Source organism: Pseudophryne corroboree, chromosome 1, assembly GCF_028390025.1.
Source record: "Pseudophryne corroboree isolate aPseCor3 chromosome 1, aPseCor3.hap2, whole genome shotgun sequence".
NCBI lineage: Eukaryota > Metazoa > Chordata > Amphibia > Anura > Myobatrachidae > Pseudophryne > Pseudophryne corroboree.
Genome location: NC_086444.1, coordinates 316,425,645 through 316,449,760, shown reverse-complemented (window position 1 = coordinate 316,449,760; position 24,116 = coordinate 316,425,645). Strand labels below are relative to the sequence as shown.

Genomic DNA, 24,116 nt, shown 5'->3' with positions numbered 1-24,116 from the left:
TTGATCTTTCCATCCATGTTTGGCCCTAAAATCTTTAAACATCCAGTTTTGGGTGGACAGGTTCTGGTTGTAAATTAGTTTCCCTGAGTACCTCCACTTCAGGAAAATACCGGACCTTCACACTTACCTAGGATATCAATAAATTTCACATCTGATTTATGTATGTATTCTGGAACCAATTTGCTCCAAGGTATCCATTTGTTTTTCTCAATATCGAAATGAAAGTCATAAATGGTGGGCAGCTGACCTAAAAAGAAAACACAGATTCAGTCAATTAGTTTCCTTCAATACACTGGATCAGAACAGTCACCTTTTTTTGTAACGAACATAACAAACCTGGAAGTTCTCCAGGACCCGCCAGTGCCTGCTCATCATAAATAGTTGACATTGATGCTAAACGCTTTATGTACTCATCAAATTTAATTCTTCCAGTTTCAAGTAATGTTGCTCCCAAAGAGCAATACAGAGCTTCTATAAAGTAGCATTCCAACACATCAACATCTTCAACCTCTTTTTCAATTAAAGCATCCAACATCATGGACAATTGTGTCACCTGGAAAGATTAGAACATAATTATTATAATTATTTTATTTATTGTAATCTGTCAATTTATTTTTATTAGAACCATACAGTGATGGTGCAGATTTCCAGAAACATGGCATCTGCACTATGTTTCCAGTGATAACTGTGCGCCGCTGGAGAAGTATGTATTTTGAATGAGTGCAGGGTGTGGGGCCCCAGGACCCGATGGCCCGTGTGCCCCACACACATTGCACCCATTATAGATATGCCCATGGATCTATGGAGTTTTGGATTTAATATGATTGTTAGATTTGCTCTTTCGTATACCAGAGATCAAGCCCCATAACACATAATCAAGCCAAGTAGCTGCATGTTAGCAGTAATCACCATATTGATAGTCTTTATGAATATCACTGGGTATTAGTAGATAAGTAGGACAATTGAATAAGTGGATGGGTTTTGTGTTTTCTGGTTTTAGCATAACTGGTAACTCTATCAATATGCCCCGGGGAATCCAGTATTATTGTCACACAAGAGCTAGTGGAGAATCCTGTGGGCAACACATACTGTACAAACTAAACATTATTAATAATTACCATGTTTAGATCGGTTTGAGGAACAATAGTTTTTAACTTTTCTCCTTGTTTCCCATCCATAATTCCTTCAACAATCATTTCAAGGCAGTGAGGAACATATTTCTCAAATAAGCGATTTAATTCAAGGTGCTCTTGCTAAAATAAAACAAAAAGTAATTAGCTATGTAAATTAATTCAAACTCTGTGCCTGTCTGCACCAATCAGTGTCAGAGGTGCATACATTAACTACAATAACGGTTCACTAGTGCTGGCGACCACCATCATGTATTTGAACCTGCCCTTGACCAATCTCAAATTAGGAGTATATGCATCTCTGTGCCAGTCTGCATCTGTTCATGATTGTGTGAACACACCCTTATTGCAAATTTGAACGCCCCTTCCCTTCCGGGTCCCTCCTATCCAGCACAATCAGGCATAATGGCAAATTATGCAAATCATCACTGGCACATATGCATGCACTCACTGGTATGGGCATCCGCAAAGTGATTTCCCACAACTATGGAAGTACTCACTCAGCATCAGGCCATTGTAATTAAGGATAAAGCATTGTGCACGTAGCTTTACCTTGTTCTGCCTATTGTTGACCCACTTCTGCCAGTAAGGTTGGTACTTAAGGTTTTTAGGATCTACGAAGACCATTCCGCAGCGGGACACAGTTGCTGGAGAAGCATATTGTAAATCTCCAACCTAAACAAACAACAGACACAGACAATTTACTTGTGTAACAGATATTGCAGATAGTGAAAATCAATACCAAGATGAAAATAACCTAGACCTCAAATAATAAGGCGCAGTGTGGTTGAAGTCTTATTCTCTCTCCATTTGCCAAGGTCAATAGCTTATTATCGTCCATCACTGAATTCATATTTTCCACCCAGAGAGCATCCACATGTCCATCAAATAATATGTACCTGCAAACAAGTAGTGTAATGGTATAAAAAGGAAAAGATTAGTGCAAACTAAGTGTGGCAGCTTTATCTACACAGTGTTTGCTTCCATAAAGAAAACATTAAAAGATATATAGATAGATAGATAGATAGATAGACAGACAGACAGACAGACAGACAGACAGACAGACAGACAGACAGACAGACAGACAGATAGATAGATAGATAGATAGATAGATAGATAGATAGATAGATAGATAGATAGATAGATAGAAAACGATCTATCTAACAGATTTGCAGAGTGGGTATTACCTTCTCTCTTTTTTATCAGTGGGCTTGTTGATTTCCCTGAAGATATTTGAAAGGACCCCATCTGTCCAGTCTCTGGTTGTTGGGTCCAGGATACCATATAGCTCAACCACACTCATTGCTTTGGGATTTAGTGTATATAACTTTGTCATAAGCCCAAGTCTGGCAAAAAGAAAATAAATAAATACATTTATAATTCACATTTTTATTCTACCATTAAAACATTGACAAAATGTATTTTGCTAACTAGATGACAGTGATAAAACAGTGGTAAGACACAGCACTTACTTAGTCTGGGCCAAGCACAAACTGTTAATTACGACAGATTTCCCCCCTCCGGTGGGCCCAACTATCATAGTGGTGTGACGAGTTAGCATTGTTTCATACATCTGAACAACTTTGTCCACCTAATTAAAATGCATACATTTTTAAATAATTAACATTTTAATGAAAATAACAAAATTATTCAGACTCATAATACAATTATTTTATTTACAAACACAAAGAGTGATTATTTATTTGCAATATCCTAGAAATGCTATTAAGATAAATTATGAACATCAAAAACAATATTTATTTTGGAAGACCGTGTGTCTACTTTTAGACCAAGTACATACTGTACCAAGATGCATATTCACTTCAGTTTTTGAAAACAATTCTGTAAAATCAATATGCACTTAAGCTGGGTAAACACTGGAATGATGGATTGGCCGGCTGCCAGACGGGCTGACCGATATAACGATTTGGTAAGTGTTCTGCACAAAGGAATTGTGCTTTTGTGCATACACACTTACCAATCCACTGCTTAACATGCTAGGCCACAGGAACCGGTAGTGACGTCATATGGTGTAATTCAGATCTGATCACTGGGTAGCGATTTTTGCTGTCCTGTGATCAGATAGTAGTCGCCTACAGGGGGAGGGTATTTGAGCTGTGTCAGTGTGCAAACGCATGTGTAGCAGAGCTGCACAAACTGATTTTGTCCAGTCTCTGCGCAGCCCAGGACTTACTCAGCTGATGCGATCACTTCAGGCTGTCCGGGACCGGAATTGACGTCAGACACCCTCCCTGAAAACGCTTGGACATGCCTGCGTTTTTCCAGACACTCCCTGAAAACGGTCAGTTGCCACCCACAAACGCCGTCTTCCTGTCAATCTCCTTGCGATCGCTGGTGCGATCGCTTTTTTCGCACCGTCCCGTCGCTATGCACCGATGACCGGTGCAGGTGTCCGACGTGCCTGCGCATTGCGGTGCATACGCTTGCGCAGTTCAGAAGTGATCGCAGGCTGTGAGAAAACACAGCATAGCGATCAGGTCTGAATTACCCCCATTGTCGGCTGTTCCTGTAGTCGGCATACAGTATGAGTTGGTCAGCAAGTCGCCCGTACACACAGGTCAGCAGGCCACCCGTACCAATATATCTGCAAGAATGTTGGCAGATGCTCCAAAAATTGCTATTTTGTGTACATGAATAAAAATGTAAAATAGAAGGGATCCAATTTACTAATACAGATTAACGGTCTAATTCAAGGTTGAGTGCAAATGCAAAATCTTCCTCTAATAGACAAAACAATGTGCACTGCAGGTGGGGCAGATATAAAATGTGCAGAGCGTTAGATTTGGCTAGAGTGTGTTCAAACTAAAATTTCAATTGTAGTGTAAAAATAAATCAGCCAATATTTACCCTGCACAGAAAAAATACAACCCAGCCAAATCTAAATTTCTCTGCACATGTTACATCTGCTACCCCCACTGCAAGGCACATGATTTTGCCCATTAGAGGAAGATTTTGCTTCTGCAATCAACCTTGAATTAGGCTCTAAATCCTCTAATATTCAATGCCTAATTATTATTATTACCATTCACTGATCACTCGTAGCTCCATTGTCCATTGCAGAACAGTGCTAAAATCAGATCCTAACAATTAAAAACTTCTCGGTAAGTCTCGCGATCGCAGTCCCATCCATGAATTAAAGACTTCTACACTTGCCTCATCTTTCTAGGCCTTTGCATTTAGGCGTAGCTTCTCATTTTTAAATATGGCGAAAACCCGTCAGCGGCTAGTTCATTACTGTGAGAACTATACTTTTACCTGAACAGGCAGTAGAATATAGTTGTTTTCACGAAGAGCTTCTTCCACAGCATCATTAAATTTGGGGTAGCGAACACGGGGACAGTCCAATCCCGGGAACAAATCAGAGATTAAACCAAGGAACAGAGGGACATCTTCAAACACAAACTTGGGTAGATTCATGTCTCTCAGGGCCCTCATCAATACAACATCCTAAAACAAAGTAAATTAAACATTTATAATATTAATGCATCATATGATTGCACATGTGATAATAACATTTACAAGGAGGGACCAGGTTGATCCAAATGCCTGCCTTGGGCATACATATATACATTGTTCTTGGTATTGCCAAAGGGCCATCACACAGGAAAATACATCCCAATACAACCCCTAAGATTGTTTAAAAGGGGAAGGCTGTTCTCCTGTTGGGGTAGAGTCTTCTGAGGTCTCCAAGATACACAGTAGTTGACAGCATGTAGTCACTATATAGGGTTAGTATCGTTTGGGATGCTGGCTGTCAGAATACCAACAGTGGCATCCCGACTCTCAGGTTCCAACTTCCAGACACCTACTATCCCTCATCCCCAAAACCCCCTAACCCTAACCTTCCCTACCCGCAGCCTAACCCTCCCCGGTGGTGCCTAAACCTAACCCGCCCTCACCACAGCTTAAACCTAACACTCCCACCCCAACAGCCTAACCTTACCGTTCCTCCTGCAGCCAAGAACTAACCCCGCCCCCCTTTCCCATGGCCTACACCCTAAGAAGCCCCATATACTTAAATTCGGGATTCCAGTATAGAGATTCCGAACAGTGTCGGGAATCCAGTGTCGGGATTCCGAATGTCGGGATCTTGACCGGACCCACTATATAAACTAAATACAGTTGTCAACAGGGGATGCGTACTGAAAGCAGCATCTGACTAAATCACAGAAGCATCTGTTCAATCACATGCTGGCTTTAATGCAGGGGTGGGGAACCTTTGGCCCTCAAGCTGTTGTTGAACTACACATACCAGCATGCCCTGCTACATTTTTGCTATTTGGCTATGCTAAAACTGTTGCAGGGCATGCCGGGATGTGTAGTTCAACAACAGCTGGAGGGCCGAAGGTTCCCCACTCCTGCTTTAATGCATATATGTTTGAAATTTAGCCAGATGTTTCACTCCTCCATCCTTTATACTCTGATAACAGCAGCATCTGCAGCAATTCCAATAGGTATTGCAATATACAGTACATGATTATGTCCAAGAGTGGGTCTCAGAGGAGACTGGTTATCCAGATGATTGGTCGACAGGTACAAAAGGTTGACATGGTCAAAAGGTCAACATATAATAGGTCGACAGGTACAGAAGATCGACATGACAATGGCCGACACACATTTCTGAAGGATTGTTTTCAACTTTTTCATCATTTACCATCCATGTGGACTACAATTGAGAATAGTATCCTCTGCCAAGCACAGAAGCAGCTGACCGAGGCACCTTGCCCGAAGCGTGGTGAGTGAATCGAGTCACATCTGGAGATGGGGTACACTAATTGGGGTCATGTCGATTAATACATAAAATGGCACCCAAAAAAATAAAACAAAAATTGTGTCAATCTTTTTTGTGTTGACCCTTTCCATGTCGACCATTTTACCTTGTCAACTATTTTGTACCGTCGACCTTTTGTACTATCTATCTTTTACATGTTGACTAATGACCCTGTAAACCTTTTTACCCTGTTGACCTATTGCATGTCGACCATACGAGGTCGACCTATTGACTGTCAACCAAATTCTGGTCGACACAATGATCCACACCCAGGAGACTTCTACTCATGAGATCAGGTGTTGGGATGTGTCATTTCAGGTTGATTCACGTTCTATTGTACCTGTATAACAGACCTCTGCTTATTCACTGCATTTTCATTTGATAAAGACCATTAGTTTTACCTCACTCAGGTCAGGTGATCCTCTTTTCAGCTCTCCAGCCATCACCAGCACAGACTTAAGAGCACGCAATCCAAAATCATAGTGATGCTGTTTGGATAGTTGTTCTCTTGCAAGTTTGTACAAGACAGTCATCTTTTTAGCCAGGTTCTGAATTGGTGGAGAAGTGATAAGAATTACACATCTTAAATAAAGCTAAATATATTTTTTTTCTAAATGGATTGGAAATTGCATGTTTGTGTTCATTGTGCTAAAGTACTGTAAGATAAAATACGTGCTATAAAATTTGGTAACAAAATTATGTAATGTACATAACTGTTGTTCAGAAAGTGGTTATTTAAATGTAGGGAAAATCATGTTATAGTATCTATTAATGATGCTGTGTAACTTAAGCAGTGATTAGTCCAGAGGTGGATTTAGACCTCACGGGGCCCTAAGCAAGTGTGGCATCCCACCCTTGTAATTTGCCCCTTATAGAGCACAAGTGAGGATTACAACCTGTGGCTATAACCATGCTACCTATAGATTTATTGAACTGTGACAGCCTGAGATTCAACACTGTTAGTCCAGGTGCTAGGCAACCAAAGCTGTATGGAAAAGGACAATCTGGAGGATGTTGAGACCCAGGGGAAGCTGACTATGCCCGAAGGAAGAGCATGAGACCAGTGAGACAGTGTACTGGCTGACGGCCCAGCCGGGACGTCAGACGCGGGAAGGACTGATGAAGAGACAAGTCTGAGTGAGCTCGGTGAAGCAAGGAGGGAGGAACAGGCGCGTCTTCTGACCAGCTTGCGGCTGGATAAGTGGCCCACATCCCGAATCCCAGCCAGACCTCGGTACAGGAGTGCGGTGGAAAGAGTAGGCAGCACAGAGTGGCGTGGTGACTTTTCCGCGAGTGCCCGGTGACGGAGAGAGGAGAGAGGGGAGCGTATGGTGCGGTGCTGCGCCGCCTGACAGAGCACGCTGCACGCTGTCACGCCAAGGAGAGCAGATCATCCCCTCAGTCGGAGGGCGCGTGAGTCTGGCTAGTTCTGCCACTGAGTTGTGCAATATTCATCCTGCGGGGCAAGACAGTATTAAAGACCGTGGGATCCTTGTAGTGAGAGGAGCATCCTATTCAGAGGCACAGTTACAGACACAGTGTTTGACCTCTCAGAAGGGTGCGTAAAGCCCCACAATTACCCTCCAGGTGTGTGCAAAGCGATGTAAGGGCCCTTGCAACCTACCCAGCAGACCTCAAGTGTGACAAGTAAGATCCCTCACCCCGCAGCTCTCCTCAGTTCAACTACACGGATTTGGGTCTTATAGACAGTGTGACAGATTATAAGAAGGGAGAAGAGACACTGGGGGTAATTCCAAGTTGATCGCAGCAGGAAAATTTTTAGCAGTTGGGCAAAACCATGTGCACTGCAAGGGGGGCAGATATAACATGTGCAGAGAGAGTTAGATTTGGGTGGGTTATTTCGTTTCTGTGCAGGATAAATACTGGCTGCTTTATTTTTACAATGCAATTTAGATTTCAGTTTGAACAAACCACACCCAAATCTATCTCTCTCTGCACGTTATATCTGCCACACCTGCAGTGCACATGGGCCCTCATTCCGAGTTGTTCGCTCGGTATTTTTCATCGCATCGCAGTGAAAATCCGCTTAGTACGCATGCGCAATGTTCGCACTGCGACTGCGCCAAGTAACTTTACTATGAAGAAAGTATTTTTACTCACGGCTTTTTCTTCGCTCCGGCGATCGTAATGTGATTGACAGGAAATGGGTGTTACTGGGCGGATACACGGCGTTTCAGGGGCGTGTGGCTGAAAACGCTACCGTTTCCGGAAAAAACGCAGGAGTGGCCGGGGAAACGGTGGGAGTGCCTGGGCGAACGCTGGGTGTGTTTGTGACGTCAACCAGGAACGACAAGCACTGAAATGATCGCACAGGCAGAGTAAGTCTGGAGCTACTCTGAAACTGCTAACTCGTTTGTAATCGCAATATTGCGCGTACGTCGGTCGCAATTTTAAGAAGCTAAGATTCACTCCCAGTAGGCGGCGGCTTAGCGTGTGTAACTCTGCTACATTCGCCTTGCGAGCGAACAACTCGGAATGAGGGCCATGGTTTTGCCCAACTGCTAAAAAATTTCCTGCTGCGATCAACTTGGAATTACCCCCACTGTGGATACTAGTGGCTTAAGAGCAAGGTTATTTAACACTATAGTGAAGCCGGGATCCCAGGACCTCAGTGGAATTAACATTTGCCCATTCAGGAGTACTGGGAGGTGATCCCTGGCACCACAACGCCACCTGGTGGTGGAACTTGATAATAGGACTATTTACTTCCATGTAGGAAGAAACTAAGGGCACTACTTTCAGATTTAGATTATAATACCAGCAGCTACCTTGTTAAAATATCTCCGGATACAATTAAGACCTTATACCTGGATACTTACCTGACCCCTGATGACTTTTGTATGCTACATGGAGCCTAGGCATTCTTTACAATACTAAAACCCTGTGCACAGGTCGAGTGTAGTATGTCTGACCGGCAGTAAGGAGACCGCCGGTCAGCATACCGACGCCGGGATCCCGGCGGGGAGGGGCGAGTGCAGCAAGCCCCTTGCGGTCTCGCTGCGCTCGCCACGCTGCGGGCTCGGTGGCAACCTGCGGTCGCCACGTGTTCTATTCCCACTCTATGGGTGTCGTGGACACCCACGAGTGGAAATAGTCCCTGTTGGTCGGCATGCCGACCATCGGGATAGTGAGGGGGCGGGATGTCGGTGGAGTTCATGTGCCCGTCGGTCTTCCGACCGCCGGTCTCATGAATACCACCCCACAGGTCTTACTCTATAACTGAGGGGCATAAAACACTATGAATGCTCGGGTACCCGATGCTAGAACATTTTATTAAGTTATTGTGTGTTGATTGTAATAACTGAATGTTGCACAATTTAAAAAGGTATTGCTGAGCTGCAGCAGAAGTAGTAAGTTACCCGGAACAGGCTATCTACCAAAGTCAGAACGTTCTTAATTACTTTGCCCTAGAAAGTGTTAGCCCATTGTCCTGTTAAAGGCCCACATTTCACATTGACAATATATCTGGTAGGTTCATAGTTACTACCTATCCTTACATTTAAACGTTCTGAATTGGCCTCGATGCTACAGTTGCGTTAAGGAAGGTCTGAATAAACTGGCTATCAATAATAACGTATTATTAATATTATATACTGACCCTTACAGCGCTCTACTTGACACTAATTAACGGTTCTAGGGATATCAGGAACGTGGTATTTATACTTGAAGTCACTATTTTTGTTATTATATGATCCTTGCTGCATTACTACTGTCACAGTATTCATGTGCATAATCTTATAAAGGCATAACGTATTTGGGGGCTCATTCACCTTATGTAAGTGCCACATGTGTTGAATATTGAGTTGAATAAACTTAAATGCTAGAAATTGTTATCCTCCATTCCTGAAGGAGTAGGGGTACACTATATCGACCTCTCTGTGAAGACTAGGGCGCCATCGTTCGACTGAAATCTGGTAAGACCATTGTCTGAGGTGATTATTCCCAGAGTGTCACACAAGATACCGATTTAGGGTCCCCCTCCCTCAAACAATAAATAGAATTATATTTTCATTCATGATTTATGCCTCTTACATTATTTGTTGTTATTCCTCCTTATATTCTAATACAATATATTATTTCCCCCTTCACTAATTGTACCAAGGGGGTAATTCCAAGTTGATCACAGCAGGATTTTTGATAGAAATTGGGCAAAACCATGTGCACTGCAGGGGAGGCAGATATAACATGTGCAGAGAGAGTTAGATTTGGGTGGGGTGTGTTCAACTTCAATCTGCAATCTAATTTGGAGAGACCCAGGGACCTCAGCGGTGTAGTGACTCCCCAGAGGCAGTGCAGAGTGAGAAATAGAGCTCACAGAAGCTCTCTAACCTAACTATTCTCACTCTGGATGTGTTTGTCGCCAACATTAGGGACTAAACACCAAACAAGAAAACAATTAGAAATAAAACCTAACTAAAAGCTAGGAGCAAAGAAAAGTGTGCCTTCACTCCAAGGCACAAAACTAAAACTGAGGAGTGCTTCCTGTGAACAGGGGGTTGATGGGAGGGGTTAGAGGGGGAGGAGTTAGTTCTTTTCATAGCTTGTGCCAAACTCCATACTCACACACTCTAACCCCAAGTGTAAGTGCGCAGCGTCCCCCAGATGGATGATAGAGAAAATAAAGCAGCCAGTATTTACCCTGCACAGAAATAAAATAACCCACCCAAATCTAACTCTTTCTGCACATGTTATATCTGCCTCCCCTGCAGTGCATATGGTTTTGCCCAATTGTTATCAAAAATCCTGCTGCGATCAACTTGGAATTACCCCCCATGTCTCCTCACCTCTAACTTCCATTATTACGCCACTCAGTTTTCTGCATTTTAGATCTGCGTTCCCCTCACTGAATGTAGCAGGTCCCCATACCCCATTATTACACCCTCACTCACTGGGGTAAATTTACTAAGATGGGAGTTCTATTTAAGATGGGACGTTACCCATAGCAACCAATCAGATTCCAGGTATTATATTTTAGAAGGAGCTAGATAAATGAGAAGTAGAATCTGATTGGTTGCTATGGGCAATATCCCATTTTACATAGAACTCCCATCTTAGTAAATGTACCCCACTGACCGCATTGTATATGAGTGATCGAGGCTTACAACATTGCAGGACTGGAGATACAGGCATATGCTGGACCGGCATGCAACAGCTGTCTAATCCTGCTGGGAGTATTCAGTCCGCCCAGACCAGAAATGCCCTCCATACAGCCTTTTTAGTGGGCCCCCTGAGACCCACAGGGCCCTAAACAGCCGCCTTGGTTGCCTTGTGGTAAATCCTCCTCTGGTTTAGTCACATCAAAGATAATAGGAAAAGACTAGCCTAAGAAGTATACATTATAATTTCAGAAAACTTGTAACCAAACAACTTACCTTGGCCAAGAGAAAGCCCTCTGAAAAGAGCATGATTTCACATATTTGCTGGAGGTCTGGTACAATTACAACCACTGGCCTGAAGAGAGCCTTAACCGATTCTGGCAACTCCGTTCGCCCAGCATAGCCAGGATTCATTGTAATGAAGATCCCCATTCGAGAATCTAGGGCAATCTCCTGGCCTTCAAACTAAATACCAAACATGGAACAGCAAATCAGATTATTACAACTTGTATTGCAACCGTGTAACTGTGTACAATATTACAATGCCCAACTACATCTTATTAACCTTTTACTGTCTTGCCGAAAATAGCCAATAGGCAATGAAAAGTCAAGAGAATCAAAATTGCATTTGAAATTATTTTCAGGGCAAATACAATCACTATAGGCCAATATCACATATACATAATAGTACTAGTACTGTATTTGATAAGTGTTTTCAATTATTACTGCAGTACACAGTAAAAATAAATATACAGTAATAACATTGGAACTACAAGGTGATATAACATTGTCTGACAGGGATGTGCGCCACAGATACACCCGAAGACACTACTCACCTGAAATTTCTTCAAGTGATGGATTAGAGCATTTCGGATGGTCTGTATCTGAGAGGAAATGACTGAAAGCACAGAGGCATCAATCCTATTGAACTCATCAAAACAGCCCCAAGCTCCACACTGAGCAAGGCCAGAGAAGATTTTACCGACAGCCTACAAATATAAAGTCAAGTTCTAAATAAAGCAGATCTACATTAAGAATTCATGAATTTTGACAGAAACAAACTAAGATCTCATAATACATAATATTATTTAGAAAGTACCAGTATCCTCTGCAGTGCTGTATTGGTGCAGTGTAATGCTAGAACAGCGGAGCAGACCTGCACCAAATGAACAAGAAGTCAGCGTAGTAGTAGAGGCAGCTATAGAAGTGTTAGTATTAGTGGCAGTTACTAATGTGATTAGTGGTTGTATATGTCCTTGTTAGCAATATTTCACTAAAGGTGGATACACACTAGGCGATGTGCTCTATGAGCGACGACCCCTTCCTTGCCAGAAGTGCGTACACACTGTGCGATATGCAAACAATATTGCTCATTGATGTCACACCGCAACAGGAGCGTGCATGCAGATTTTGAATGGCAGTTCAAATTGAGCTGCATGCGCGGCCGACAGCAAGGGTCGTTAATGACCCATGGGGTTGCACATTGCTCGTCATTCGGCAGCGTACAAACTAGTCGATATGGTAAACAACGTCGCTCAGAAAGGGCAAAATAAGCGACGTTGTTTACTTTATCGGCAAGTGTGTAGTCACCTTTAGACTGGGGTAGAGTTTGTATGTTTTAACCGTATTTGCATTATTTGTCATGTAGATGTCCAGTGTCCTATCACAGTCTGAAAACCTACTGGTAAGTTTACTATCATCTCACTAAAACTGGTCCTGTTGTGTATGCATTGGTTAGCCTGAGATAGGGAAGTGGATTGTAGGGTCCACTGAAGCAGTGACTGATGTGAATAAACAATCACTGACACTTAAGATCTGCATAATATGTTGCTGCTATATAATTTCTTAGCCTTTATTTAAATAGTGCCAACATATTCCCTAGTGGTTTGTAGAGAAAGTTTTAATCATTCACATTAGAGTCTGTCCTTACAGCTTAAGATAATGCAGAGCAAGTACTTACACTTACACAGTTTGTGTAGCATAAATTGTGCGATTTTCTGCATACTGTATAGTCCCATACACACTGGGTAAAATTACTCTAGTGAGCAACTAGCGCTATATCGTTCAGTGGTATAGCGCATACACACTGAATGATATTGTTCAGTGACCTCATTCCTCGAACATGCAGCTCAACGATGTAGTAGAAGTTGAGCTGGTTGTTCAATAAACCATAGATGAACGTGAACAACCCACGGGTGCGCATCATTCATCGTTCAGGTATACACACTGGACTATATGAATGATAGATCTTTCAAAAAAGATCATTATTGTTCATATTGTCCAGTGTTATCGCCCAGAGTGTATGGGGTTTTAATCCAAAAGAGGAGATGCATTAGTATGTGCCATGCAGATTGTTGGTGATTCTGCCACTTACACAAGCTTGAATCTGCATAGGTGGAATACCTCATTCTGACATAGGTGGACCGCAGTAAGGGCTTGTTCATGCAACTGTGACTATGGGGGTCATTCCGAGTTGTTCGCTTGCAAGCTGCTTTTAGCAGCTTTGCACACGCTAAGCCGCCGCCTACTGGGAGTGAATCTTAGCATAGTAAAATTGCGAACGAAAGATTCTCAAAATTGCGAATAGACACTTCTTAGCAGTTTCTGAGTAGCTCCAAACTTACTCGGCATCTGCGATCAGTTCAGTGCTTGTCGTTCCTGGTTTGACGTCACAAACACACCCAGCGTTCGCCCAGACACTCCTCCGTTTCTTCAGCCACTCCCGCGTTTTTCCCAGAAACGGTAGCGTTTTTCCGCACACACCCATAAAACGTCCAGTTTCCGCCCAGAAACACCCACTTCCTGTCAATCACATTACGATCACCAGAACGAAGAAAATACCTCGTAATGCCGTGAGTAAAATACCTAACTGCATAGCAAATTTACTTGGCGCAGTCGCAGTGCGGACATTGCGCATGCGCACTAAGCGGAAAATCGCTGCGATGCGAAGAAATTTACCGAGCGAACAACTCGGAATGACCACCTATATACAAATACAGTATGCACAAAAACACGTGTCTATGAGAAAGAATGGTGGGGAATAGAGTAGGACTGTGGCGCACTAATCGACGTAGGGAGACAAGAAGCAAGTAGGTGAAAATGTACAAGAGATCGTGTTACTAAAAGCTAAATAGAAAATTAGAAAGTGTAACAGAAGAATGTGAATTAAAAGGTAACAGGGTCTATTTCTAGAAATTATTTTTATACTTTCTAATTTAAATTTTTAACTTTTTAGTAATGTGAGTTAATTTTTTTTTACTTGCTTATTTTCTTCCTACTTCGATAGTGCACATAGACTACTACTCTGTTCCCTGCCTTTCTATGTATCTTACTAATTGGTATACCCCCCTATAATAGTACACAATTTGTGATTCAGACTACAGGGTGTGATTGGCCCACCCTTTCTCTTGTATGCATATGAGAAAGCTATATTTCAGTATGTCATATTATTGTGTTCAGCACCAGGTGCAAATTGTGGATGATAATGATCCCCAGGACTAGCAACCTCCTTGTGATTGGCTGTTTGCGACAGCTCCATTGACACTGATTGGTGAGCTCTTCCTCACTTGGGCATATATGATTCTTTTGTGTGCGTGTTGTACATAAGACGTGGAGTTGTTTCTGCCGTATTAGGTTTTAGCAGTAATCTTGATGCCTAAATGATTGTGTTTGATGCAATGAAATGGTTTTAACAGAAGCAAGCGGTACAGAAGGGTATGTAACATAAGTCTTACGTAAACCAGGGCTACATGCTACTCTTGATGACCTATACTGAACTTAATGCAGTTATTCCCTTATACATATGCGCAATGGAAGTTGTAATGAAAGCAAATTTTGCTCGAAATTTGTGGTGCAATTGTGAGCAACTCTGCCTCAGTTCCTATGTCTCTATCCCACAACACACAGTCTAGGGTCTTTTCATCCAATATCAGTTAAGCTATTAGTATGTTTTTAGGACTGCTGGAAGAAACTCGTGAACACAGGGTGAGAACACAAAGTCCACATGCAGTAGGAACAAATCTATGCTTCTATTTGATGCAGAAATGCTAACCATTGTGCCACCCATTATGCAGCAGTTTAAAGTATTATTTCCAGAAAGTTGTATGGTATGTACAATAGTTGCCAACATTTGAAAATAAATTCTAGTGACACTGAATTTAAAAACAGCTGTAAGCTTGATACATACCATGCAGTCAAAAATAAGATTTTACTTACCGGTAAATCTATTTCTCGTAGTCCGTAGTGGATGCTGGGGACTCCGTAAGGACCATGGGGAATAGACGGGCTCCGCAGGAGACAGGGCACTTTAAGAAAGAAATTGGATACTGGTGTGCTCTGGCTCCTCCCTCTATGTCCCTCCTCCAGACCTCAGTTAGAGAAACTGTGCCCGGAAGAGCTGACAGTACAAGGAAAGGATTTTGGTATCCAGGGCAAGACTCATACCAGCCACACCAATCACACCGTATAACTTGTGATAAACTTACCCAGTTAACAGTATGAACAACAATAGCGCATCAGATCAACCCGATGCAACTATAACATAACCCTTATGTAAGCAATAACTATATACAAGTATTGCAGAAGAAGTCCGCACTTGGGACGGGCGCCCAGCATCCACTACGGACTACAAGAAATAGATTTACCGGTAAGTAAAATCTTATTTTCTCTAACGTCCTAGTGGATGCTGGGGACTCCGTAAGGACCATGGGGATTATACCAAAGCTCCCAAACGGGCGGGAGAGTGCGGATGACTCTGCAGCACCGAATGAGCAAACACAAGGTCCTCCTCAGCCAGGGTATTAAACTTGTAGAACTTTGCAAAAGTGTTTGAACCCGACCAAGTAGCTGCTCGGCAAAGCTGTAATGCCGAGACCCCTCGGGCAGCCGCCCAATAAGAGCCCACCTTCCTTGTGGAATGGGCTTTTACTGATTTTGGCTGCGGCAATCCTGCCGCAGAATGAGCCTGCTGAATCGTGTTACAGATCCAGCGAGCAGAGGCGTATCTAGCACGGGGCGAGCAGGACACGTGCCCTGGGCGCCATGGCAGCCCCAACAGAGGGGGGCGCCACCGGCACCTGCACGGCCCACTCGCCCCATGCTTCAGGGATTCCGCCGGCGCTACCCGCGGCGCTTTCCCTGTCTCCCCGGCTGCTGTGCCTGTCACAATAGACAGGCAGCGGCAGCCAGGAGCCTCCCCCTACTCCCCCCTGCAAAGTGACTGTGTACGCGATCGCGGAGGTGCGCGCATGCGCGTGCGCGACCTCGGGGGGGGGGGGCGTGCGCGACCTCGGGGGGGGGGGGGCGTGCGCGACCTCGGGGGGGGGGGGGGGGGCGCGTGCGGCCCCTGAACAGCAGTGAGTGCAGTTGAGCGGGAAGGGGGTGCGGGACATTTTGTGTGTGTGTGTTAAGTGTGTGTGTGTCGGACAGTGTGCGTGTGTGTTGTGTGTGGGACAGTGCGTGTGTGTTAATTGTGTGTGGGACAGTGTGAGTGTGTTAATTGTGTGTGTGGGACAGTTTGTGTGTGTAAATTGTGTGTGTGTGGGACAGTGTGCGTGTGTTAATTGTGTGTGTGTCGGACAGTGTGCGTGTGTGTTGTGTGTGGGACAGTGCGTGTGTGTTAATTGTGTGTGGGACAGTGTGAGTGTGTTCATTGTGTGTGTGGGACAGTGTGAGTGTGTTAATTGTGTGTGTGGGACAGTTTTGAGTGCGTGTTAATTGTGTGTGTTTGGGACAGTGTGCATGTGTGTTAATTGTGTATGTGTGGGACAGTGTGAGTGTGTGTAAATTGTGTGTGTGTGGGACAGTGTGCGTGTGTTAATTGTGTGTGTGTGGGACAGTGTGTGTGTGTTAATTGTGTGTGTGTGTGACAGTGTGAAAGTGTTAATTGTGTGTGTGGGACAGTGCGTGTTTGTTAATTGTGTGTGTGTGTGACAGTGTGAGTGTGTTAATTGTGTGTGTGGGACAGTTTTGAGTGCGTGTTAATTGTGTGTGTGTGGGACAGTGTGCGTGTGTGTTAATTGTGTATGTGTGGGACAGTGTGAGTGTGTTAATTGTGTGTGTGTGTGTGTGTGTGTGTGTGTGTGTGTGGGACAGTGTGAGTGTGTTAATTGTGTGTGTGTGGGACAGTTTGAGTGTGTGTTAATTGTGTGTGTGTGGGACAGTGTGCGTGTGTGTTAATTGTGTGTGTGTGGGACAGTGTGCGTGTGTATTAATTGTGTGTGTGTGGGACAGTGTGTGTGTGTGTGTGTGTGTGGGACAGTGTGAGTGTGTTAATTGTGTGTGTGTGGGACAGTGCGTGTTTGTTAATTGTGTGTGTGGGACAGTGTGCGTGTGTGTGGGACAGTGTGCGTGCGTGTGTGTTAATTGTGTGTGGGACAGTGTGCGTGTGTTAATTGTGTGTGTGTTTGTTAATTGTGTCGGCGGTTATTGGCGTCTGTAGTGTGCGCCCCGTCCTCCTCCGCTGCCGCTGACAGGAGCGGCGGTGTGTGGCTCTCCCCCTCCTCCGCCGGCTCCATCCTCCCGTCGTGGCCCTGCAGTGTGTGCCGGTCTCCCCAGCAGCAGCAGCAGGTTAGTCTCTCTCCCCCCCCCCCCCCTCTCTCTCTCTCTCTCTCCTCCTGTGGATTGCAGTTTGTAAGTATCATTTTAATTTTTACAGGTACCCCTATTGAATTCTACTGGACAAGTGGACGTGACCGGCGTGGGATGTAGGTAAGTAATCTGTCTCTCATTTTTACAGGTACCCTTATTGGATTCTACTGGACAAGTGGACGTGACCGGCGTGGGATGTAGGTAAGTAATCTGTCTCTCATTTTTACAGATTCCCCTACTGGATTCTACTGGACAAGTGGACGTGACCAGCGTGGGATGTAGGTAAGTAATCTGTCTCTCATTTTTACAGGTGCCCCTATTGAATTCTACTGGACAAGTGGACGTGACCAGCGTGGGATGTAGGTAAGTAATCTGTCTCTCATTTTTACAGGTACCCCTATTGGATTCTACTGGACAAGTGGACGTGATCGGCGTGGGATGTAGGTAAGTAATCTGTCTCTCATTTTTACAGGTAACGCTATTGGATTCTACTGGACAAGTGGACGTGACCGGCGTGGGATGTAGGTAAGTAATCTGTCTCTCAATTTTACAGGTACCCCTATTGGATTCTACTGGACAAGTGGACGTGATCGGCGTGGGATGTAGGTAAGTAATCTGTCTCTCATTTTTACAGATTCCCCTACTGGATTCTACTGGACAAGTGGACGTGACCGGCGTGGGATGTAGGTAAGTAATGTATCTCTCATTTTTACAGCTACCCCTATTGGATTCTACTGGACAAGTGGACGTGACCGGCGTGGGATATAGGTAAGTATGTGTGAGTGTGTCAGTGTGCTTTAATAAATTTTTACTGTCACGGTGTGTGAGTTGTGTTTTTATTTGGGTATTTTTTCTGTTGTAGAACTACAGGTACCGGCGGGCCCGTTATTTCCCTGCATGTTGGTACTTGAGGTTCTCCAAGTACCAGCAAGCGGGGGAGGCTTTCTGGGCCTTGTAGTTCCACAACAAAAAACAATATTCTTTTTTTACTTACATGGCTATCAGCCTCCCATCCACAGCCCACGGATGGGGGGGACAGCCTCGGGCTTCACCCCTGGCCCTTGGGTGCCTGGAGGGGGGGTGACCCCTTGATTTAAGGGGTCCCCACTCCTCCAGGGAACCCCGGCCAGTGGTGACTAGTTGGGGGGGGTAATGCCACGGCCGCAGGGACCTACATAAATGTGTCCCCCGGCTGTGGCATTATTTCCCTGGCTAGTGGAGCCTGGTGCTGGTTTTAAAAATACGGGGGGACCCCTACATCTTTTGTCCCCCGTATTTTTGGAACCAGGACCGGACTAAGAGCCCGATGCTGGTTGTCTAAATACGGGGAACCCCTGTCCAATTTTTTCCCAGTATTTAAACAACCAGGACCGGCTCAAAGAGCCCGAGGCTGGTTATACTTAGGAGGGGGACCTCACGCAGTTTTTTTTTACATTTTTAACCCATTCAGACCCTTCTCCATTAAGTTAATGGAAACCCTGGACAACAAAATTGCATTCATGTCCTCCTCCCACTCCCTTCCCAGTCCCAAACACTGATTATTATTTTTTTCTATAAAAATGTACAATATATCACAAGTATGATGAGCAGGCATGCAGCGGGCATTGGCGACTTTGGACTGAGTTGCAAATTAGTGGCGGAGGGCTGGGTCAGTTGATGGTGGGCGAGTTTGTAAGCCATTGGTGGTGGCAGCGGGCATCGGCTCAGAGGCAGTGGCGGGCATTGGCTCGGTGGCGGTAGGGGTCATCGGCAGGATTCGGCGGACATTATGGCTGTAGTGCCTCACCGCACGCCACTGACCTCACCGCACGCCACTGCCTCTGAGCCGATGCCCGTGTGTGGGACAGTGTGCGTGTGTGTTAATTGTGTGTGTGGGACAGTGTGAGTGTGTGTTAATTGTGTGTGTGTGGAACAGTGTCAGTGTGTGTAAATTTTTGCAGTCCAGTGTGTGTGTGGGGGAGAGGAAAGTATGAGAATGTGTGTGTGTAGTCTGAGTGGGTGTGTGTAGGATTTGGGGGTGGCCAGTCTGTGTGTGTGTAATCAGTGTGTGTGGGATGTACTAATGGCCATTTACCGAAGATAGATATGTATTAAACCACGGGCACTGAGATGCCCTTCTCACTCACCATCCAGCTGGGTGGGCGAGCCGGGCGGGTGGAAAGCCAGCAGCAGGGGCAGCATGCCGGATATCAGCAGCCGAGGGTGGGGGCTGTAATGCACATGCGGAGCCCAAAGCCGGAGATCAGCAGCATGCTGACCGGCAATAAGCAGCTTCTGCTTCCGCGTTCAACATGCTGCTGATCTTCGGCTTTGGGCTACGCAGGGTTCGGGGGATGGGTGTCCTCTGCCGGTGTACTGCAGCTCCGGGGGTGCGGGCTCCGGAGGCTTTCAGCACTGTTGAATATCCAGCTGCCTCAAGTATATACAGCCCGCACCCTCTGCTGCTGATATCCGGCATGCTGCTGCTGGCTGTCCCCCCGCCCGGCTCGGCCACACAGCTGTATGGTGAGAAGGGCATCTCAGTTCCTGAGGTTTAACACATATGCCTCAGAAAATGGCCTCTGCGGTAAACGATACTAATGCTTACCGTGACAGTAACAGCGGGGAGGAAGGCGCACATCGGGATCCTGCAGCATGAAACAAGAACCCCTTCGGAGCGCAGCAGACCACACTGAAAAGGGTGCATACCCGGTGCGGTGCTCTGCATCCCGGGTGGTGCCGAAGATGTGGAGTGTCGGAGGTGGCAGAAGCGCCGCAGCTTGGGGTGAGAAACCGCTGCAGCCCTTCCGCTGCTAAACTCTGCAATTAGTCTATTAAGGGGGTGGGCTCCCCTCATCATAGTGCCCCACAGGCCATGTTAATTCTGGGTGTAGGATCCCCTAACTCTATAATGGGAATTTTGGCTCATATCATGTGCTGTAACGTGAATTTTGGCTAATACCGTGTGCTATAATGTGAATTTCGGCTCATACTATGTGGGGTAATGTGAATTTTGGCTCATTCCGTGTGCTGTAATGTGAATTTCGGCTCATACCGTGTGCTGTAATGTGAATTTCGTCTCATACCATGTGGGGAAATGTGAATTTTGGCTCATACCATGTGGAGTAATGTGAATTTTGGCTCATACCGTGTGCTATAATGTGAATTTCGGCTCATACCGTGTGCTATAATGTGAATTTTGGCTCATACCATGTGGGGTAATGTGAATTTCGGCTCATACTGTGTGCTATAATGTGAATTTCGGCTCATGCCGTGTGGGGCAATGTGAATTTCGGCTCATACTGTGTGCTATAATGTGAATTTCGGCTCATACCGTGTGCTATAATGTGAAAGGGGCACCAGTACTAGATAGTATAAGGGGTCCTACTACACTACTACACTGAAGGACACGCCCCTTTTGAGTGACCGCGCCCCTTTTCTATCTGCACTCTTTCATTCCACCTTCAAAAATTCAACTTCGACCACTGCACCTACATACACATACATACACACCCTGACATCTTTATATGCAGTGACACCGGTGGCGTCTGCACATACTTTCCTTTTGTATTTTTTTTTTATTATCATTTTATTAATTTATTATTTTTATTAAGAAAAAATTATTATTATTATTATTATTATTATTATTTATTTTTTTTTTGGGGGGGGGGCGCCATTATTGATCTTGCCCTGGGCTCCAAAAACCCTAGTTACGCCTCTGCCAGCGAGCAATAGTTTGCTTTGAAGCAGGAGCACCCAGCTTGTTGGGTGCATACAGGATAAACAGTGACTCAGTTTTCCTGACTCTAGCCGTTCTGGCTACATAAACCTTCAAAGCCCTGACCACATCTAGTAACTCGGAATCCTCCAAGTCACGAGTAGCCACAGGCACCACGATAGGTTGGTTCATATGAAAAGATGACACCACTTTTGGCAGAAATTGCGGACGGGTCTGCAATTCCGCCCTGTCCATATGGAAAACCAGATAGGGGATTTTATGTGACAAAGCCGCTAATTCTGACACACGCCTAGCTGAAGCCAAGGCTAATAGCATGACCACCTTCCACGTGAGAAATTTTAACTCCACGGTTTTTAGTGGCTCAAACCAGTGTGACTTCAGGAAACTCAACACCACGTTAAGATCCCAAGGTGCCACTGGAGGCACAAAAGGGGGCTGAATATGCAGCACTCCCTTCACAAACGTCTGGACTTCAGGAAGAGAAGCCAGCTCTTTTTGAAAGAAAATGGATAGGGCCGAAATCTGGACCTTAATGGAACCCAATTTTAGGCCCAAAGTCACTCCCGACTGTAGGAAGTGAAGGAAACGGCCCAGCTGGAATTCCTCCGTAGGGGCATTCCTGGCCTCACACCAAGCAACATATTTTCGCCATATACGGTGATAATGTTTAGCCGTCACGTCCTTCCTAGCCTTTATCAGCGTAGGAATGACCTTATCGGGAATGCCTTTTTCTGCTAGGATCCGGCGTTCAACCGCCATGCCGTCAAACGCAGCCGCGAAAAGTCTTGGAACAGACAGGGCCCCTGTTGCAACAAGTCCTGTCTTAGAGGCAGAGGCCATGGGTCCTCTGTGAGCAGTTCTTGCAACTCTGGATACCAAGTCCTTCTTGGCCAATCCGGAACAATGAGTATTGTTCTCACTCCTCTTCTTCTTATGATTCTCAGCACCTTGGGTATGAGAGGAAGAGGAGGAAATACATAGACCGACTGGAACACCCACGGTGTCACTAGAGCGTCTACAGCTATCGCCTGAGGGTCTCTTGACCTGGCGCAATATCTCTGTAGCTTTTTGTTGAGGCGGGATGCCATCATGTCTACTTGTGGCAGTTCCCACCGACTTGCAATCTGCGTGAAAACTTCTTGATGAAGTCCCCACTCTCCCGGGTGGAGGTCGTGCCTGCTGAGGAAGTCTGCTTCCCAGTTGTCCACTCCCGGAATGAACACTGCTGACAGTGCGCTTACGTGATTCTCCGCCCAGCGAAGAATTCTGGTGGCTTCCGCCATCGCCACCCTGCTCCTTGTGCCGCCTTGGCGGTTTACATGAGCCACTGCAGTGATGTTGTCTGACTGAATCAGCATCGGTCGGTCGCGAAGCAGGGTCTCCGCTTGTCGTAGGGCGTTGTATATTGCCCTTAGTTCCAGGATGTTGATGTGAAGACAAGTCTCCTGACTTGACCACAGACCTTGGAAATTTCTTCCCTGAGTGACTGCTCCCCACCCTCGGAGGCTTGCGTCCGTGGTCACCAGGACCCAGTCCTGAATGCCGAATCTGCGGCCCTCGAGAAGGTGAGCACTCTGCAGCCACCACAGGAGAGACACCCTGGCCCTGGGGGACAGGGTGATCAGCCGATGCATCAGTAGATGTGATCCGGACCACTTGTCCAACAGATCCCACTGAAAGGTCCTTGCATGGAACCTGCCGAAGGGAATGGCCTCGTATGAGGCCACCATCTTTCCCAGGACTCGCGTGCAATGATGCACCGACACCTGTTTTGGTTTTAATAGGTCTCTGACCAATGTCATGAGCTCCTGAGCCTTCTCCATCGGGAGATAAACCCTCTTCTGGTCTGTGTCCAGAATCATGCCCAGGAAAGGCAGACGAGTCGTAGGAATCAACTGCGACTTTGGAATATTCAGAATCCAGCCGTGCTGTTGTAATACTTCCCGAGAGAGTGCCACGCTGATCAGCAACTGCTCTCTGGACCTCGCCTTTATGAGGAGATCGTCCAAGTATGGGATAATTGTGACTCCCTGCCGTCGCAGGAGCACCATCATTTCCGCCATTACCTTGGTAAATATTCTCGGTGCCGTGGAGAGACCAAACGGCAACGTCTGGAATTGGTAATGACAATCCTGTACCACAAATCTGAGGTACTCCTGATGAGGTGGATAAATGGGGACATGAAGGTAAGCATCCTTTATGTCCAGAGACACCATAAAATCCCCCTCCTCCAGGCTTGCGATGACCGCTCTGATCGATTCCATCTTGAACTTGAACCCTTTCAGGTATATGTTCAGGGATTTTAAATTCAATATGGGTCTGACCGAACCGTCCGGTTTCGGTACCACAAACATGGTCGAATAGTAACCCCTTCCCTGTTGAAGGAGGGGAACCTTTACCACCACCTGCTGAAGATACAATTTGTGAATTGCAACTAACACTATTTCCCTCTCTAAGGGGGAAGCTGGCAGGGCCGATTTGAGGTAACGGTGAGGGGGCATCTCTTCGAATTCCAGCTTGTATCCCTGAGACACAATCTCTATAGCCCAGGGATCCACCTGGGAGTGAACCCACTTGTGGCTGAAATTTCGGAGACGCGCCCCCCACCGGGCCTAGCTCCGCCTGTGGAGCCCCAGCGTCATGCGGTGGATTTAGTGGAGGCCTGGGGAGGACTTCTGTTCCTGGGAACTAGCTGTATTATGCAGCTTTATTCCTCTACCCCTGCCTCTGGCAAGAAAGGACGCACCTCGTACTTTCTTGCCTCTTTGTGA

At 45.6% G+C, this 24,116-nt stretch overlaps 1 protein-coding gene across 2 annotated transcripts in view; it reads right to left on the bottom strand.

Moving 5' to 3' along the window:
- DNAH10 (dynein axonemal heavy chain 10) overlaps positions 1 to 24,116 on the bottom strand; it is a 712,041-nt gene that overhangs the window by 164,888 nt on the left and 523,037 nt on the right. For both annotated transcript variants that reach the window (XM_063964569.1, XM_063964570.1), the window contains 11 exons: positions 11,876 to 12,028; positions 11,316 to 11,504; positions 6,324 to 6,470; positions 4,407 to 4,598; positions 2,603 to 2,721; positions 2,318 to 2,476; positions 1,894 to 2,029; positions 1,683 to 1,805; positions 1,119 to 1,253; positions 337 to 553; positions 128 to 247 (listed from right to left, as the gene is read on the bottom strand). In XM_063964569.1, coding sequence (XP_063820639.1) covers positions 128 to 247; positions 337 to 553; positions 1,119 to 1,253; positions 1,683 to 1,805; positions 1,894 to 2,029; positions 2,318 to 2,476; positions 2,603 to 2,721; positions 4,407 to 4,598; positions 6,324 to 6,470; positions 11,316 to 11,504; positions 11,876 to 12,028 — 1,690 coding nt within the window. The remainder of the gene's footprint in view (positions 1 to 127; positions 248 to 336; positions 554 to 1,118; positions 1,254 to 1,682; positions 1,806 to 1,893; positions 2,030 to 2,317; positions 2,477 to 2,602; positions 2,722 to 4,406; positions 4,599 to 6,323; positions 6,471 to 11,315; positions 11,505 to 11,875; positions 12,029 to 24,116) is intronic.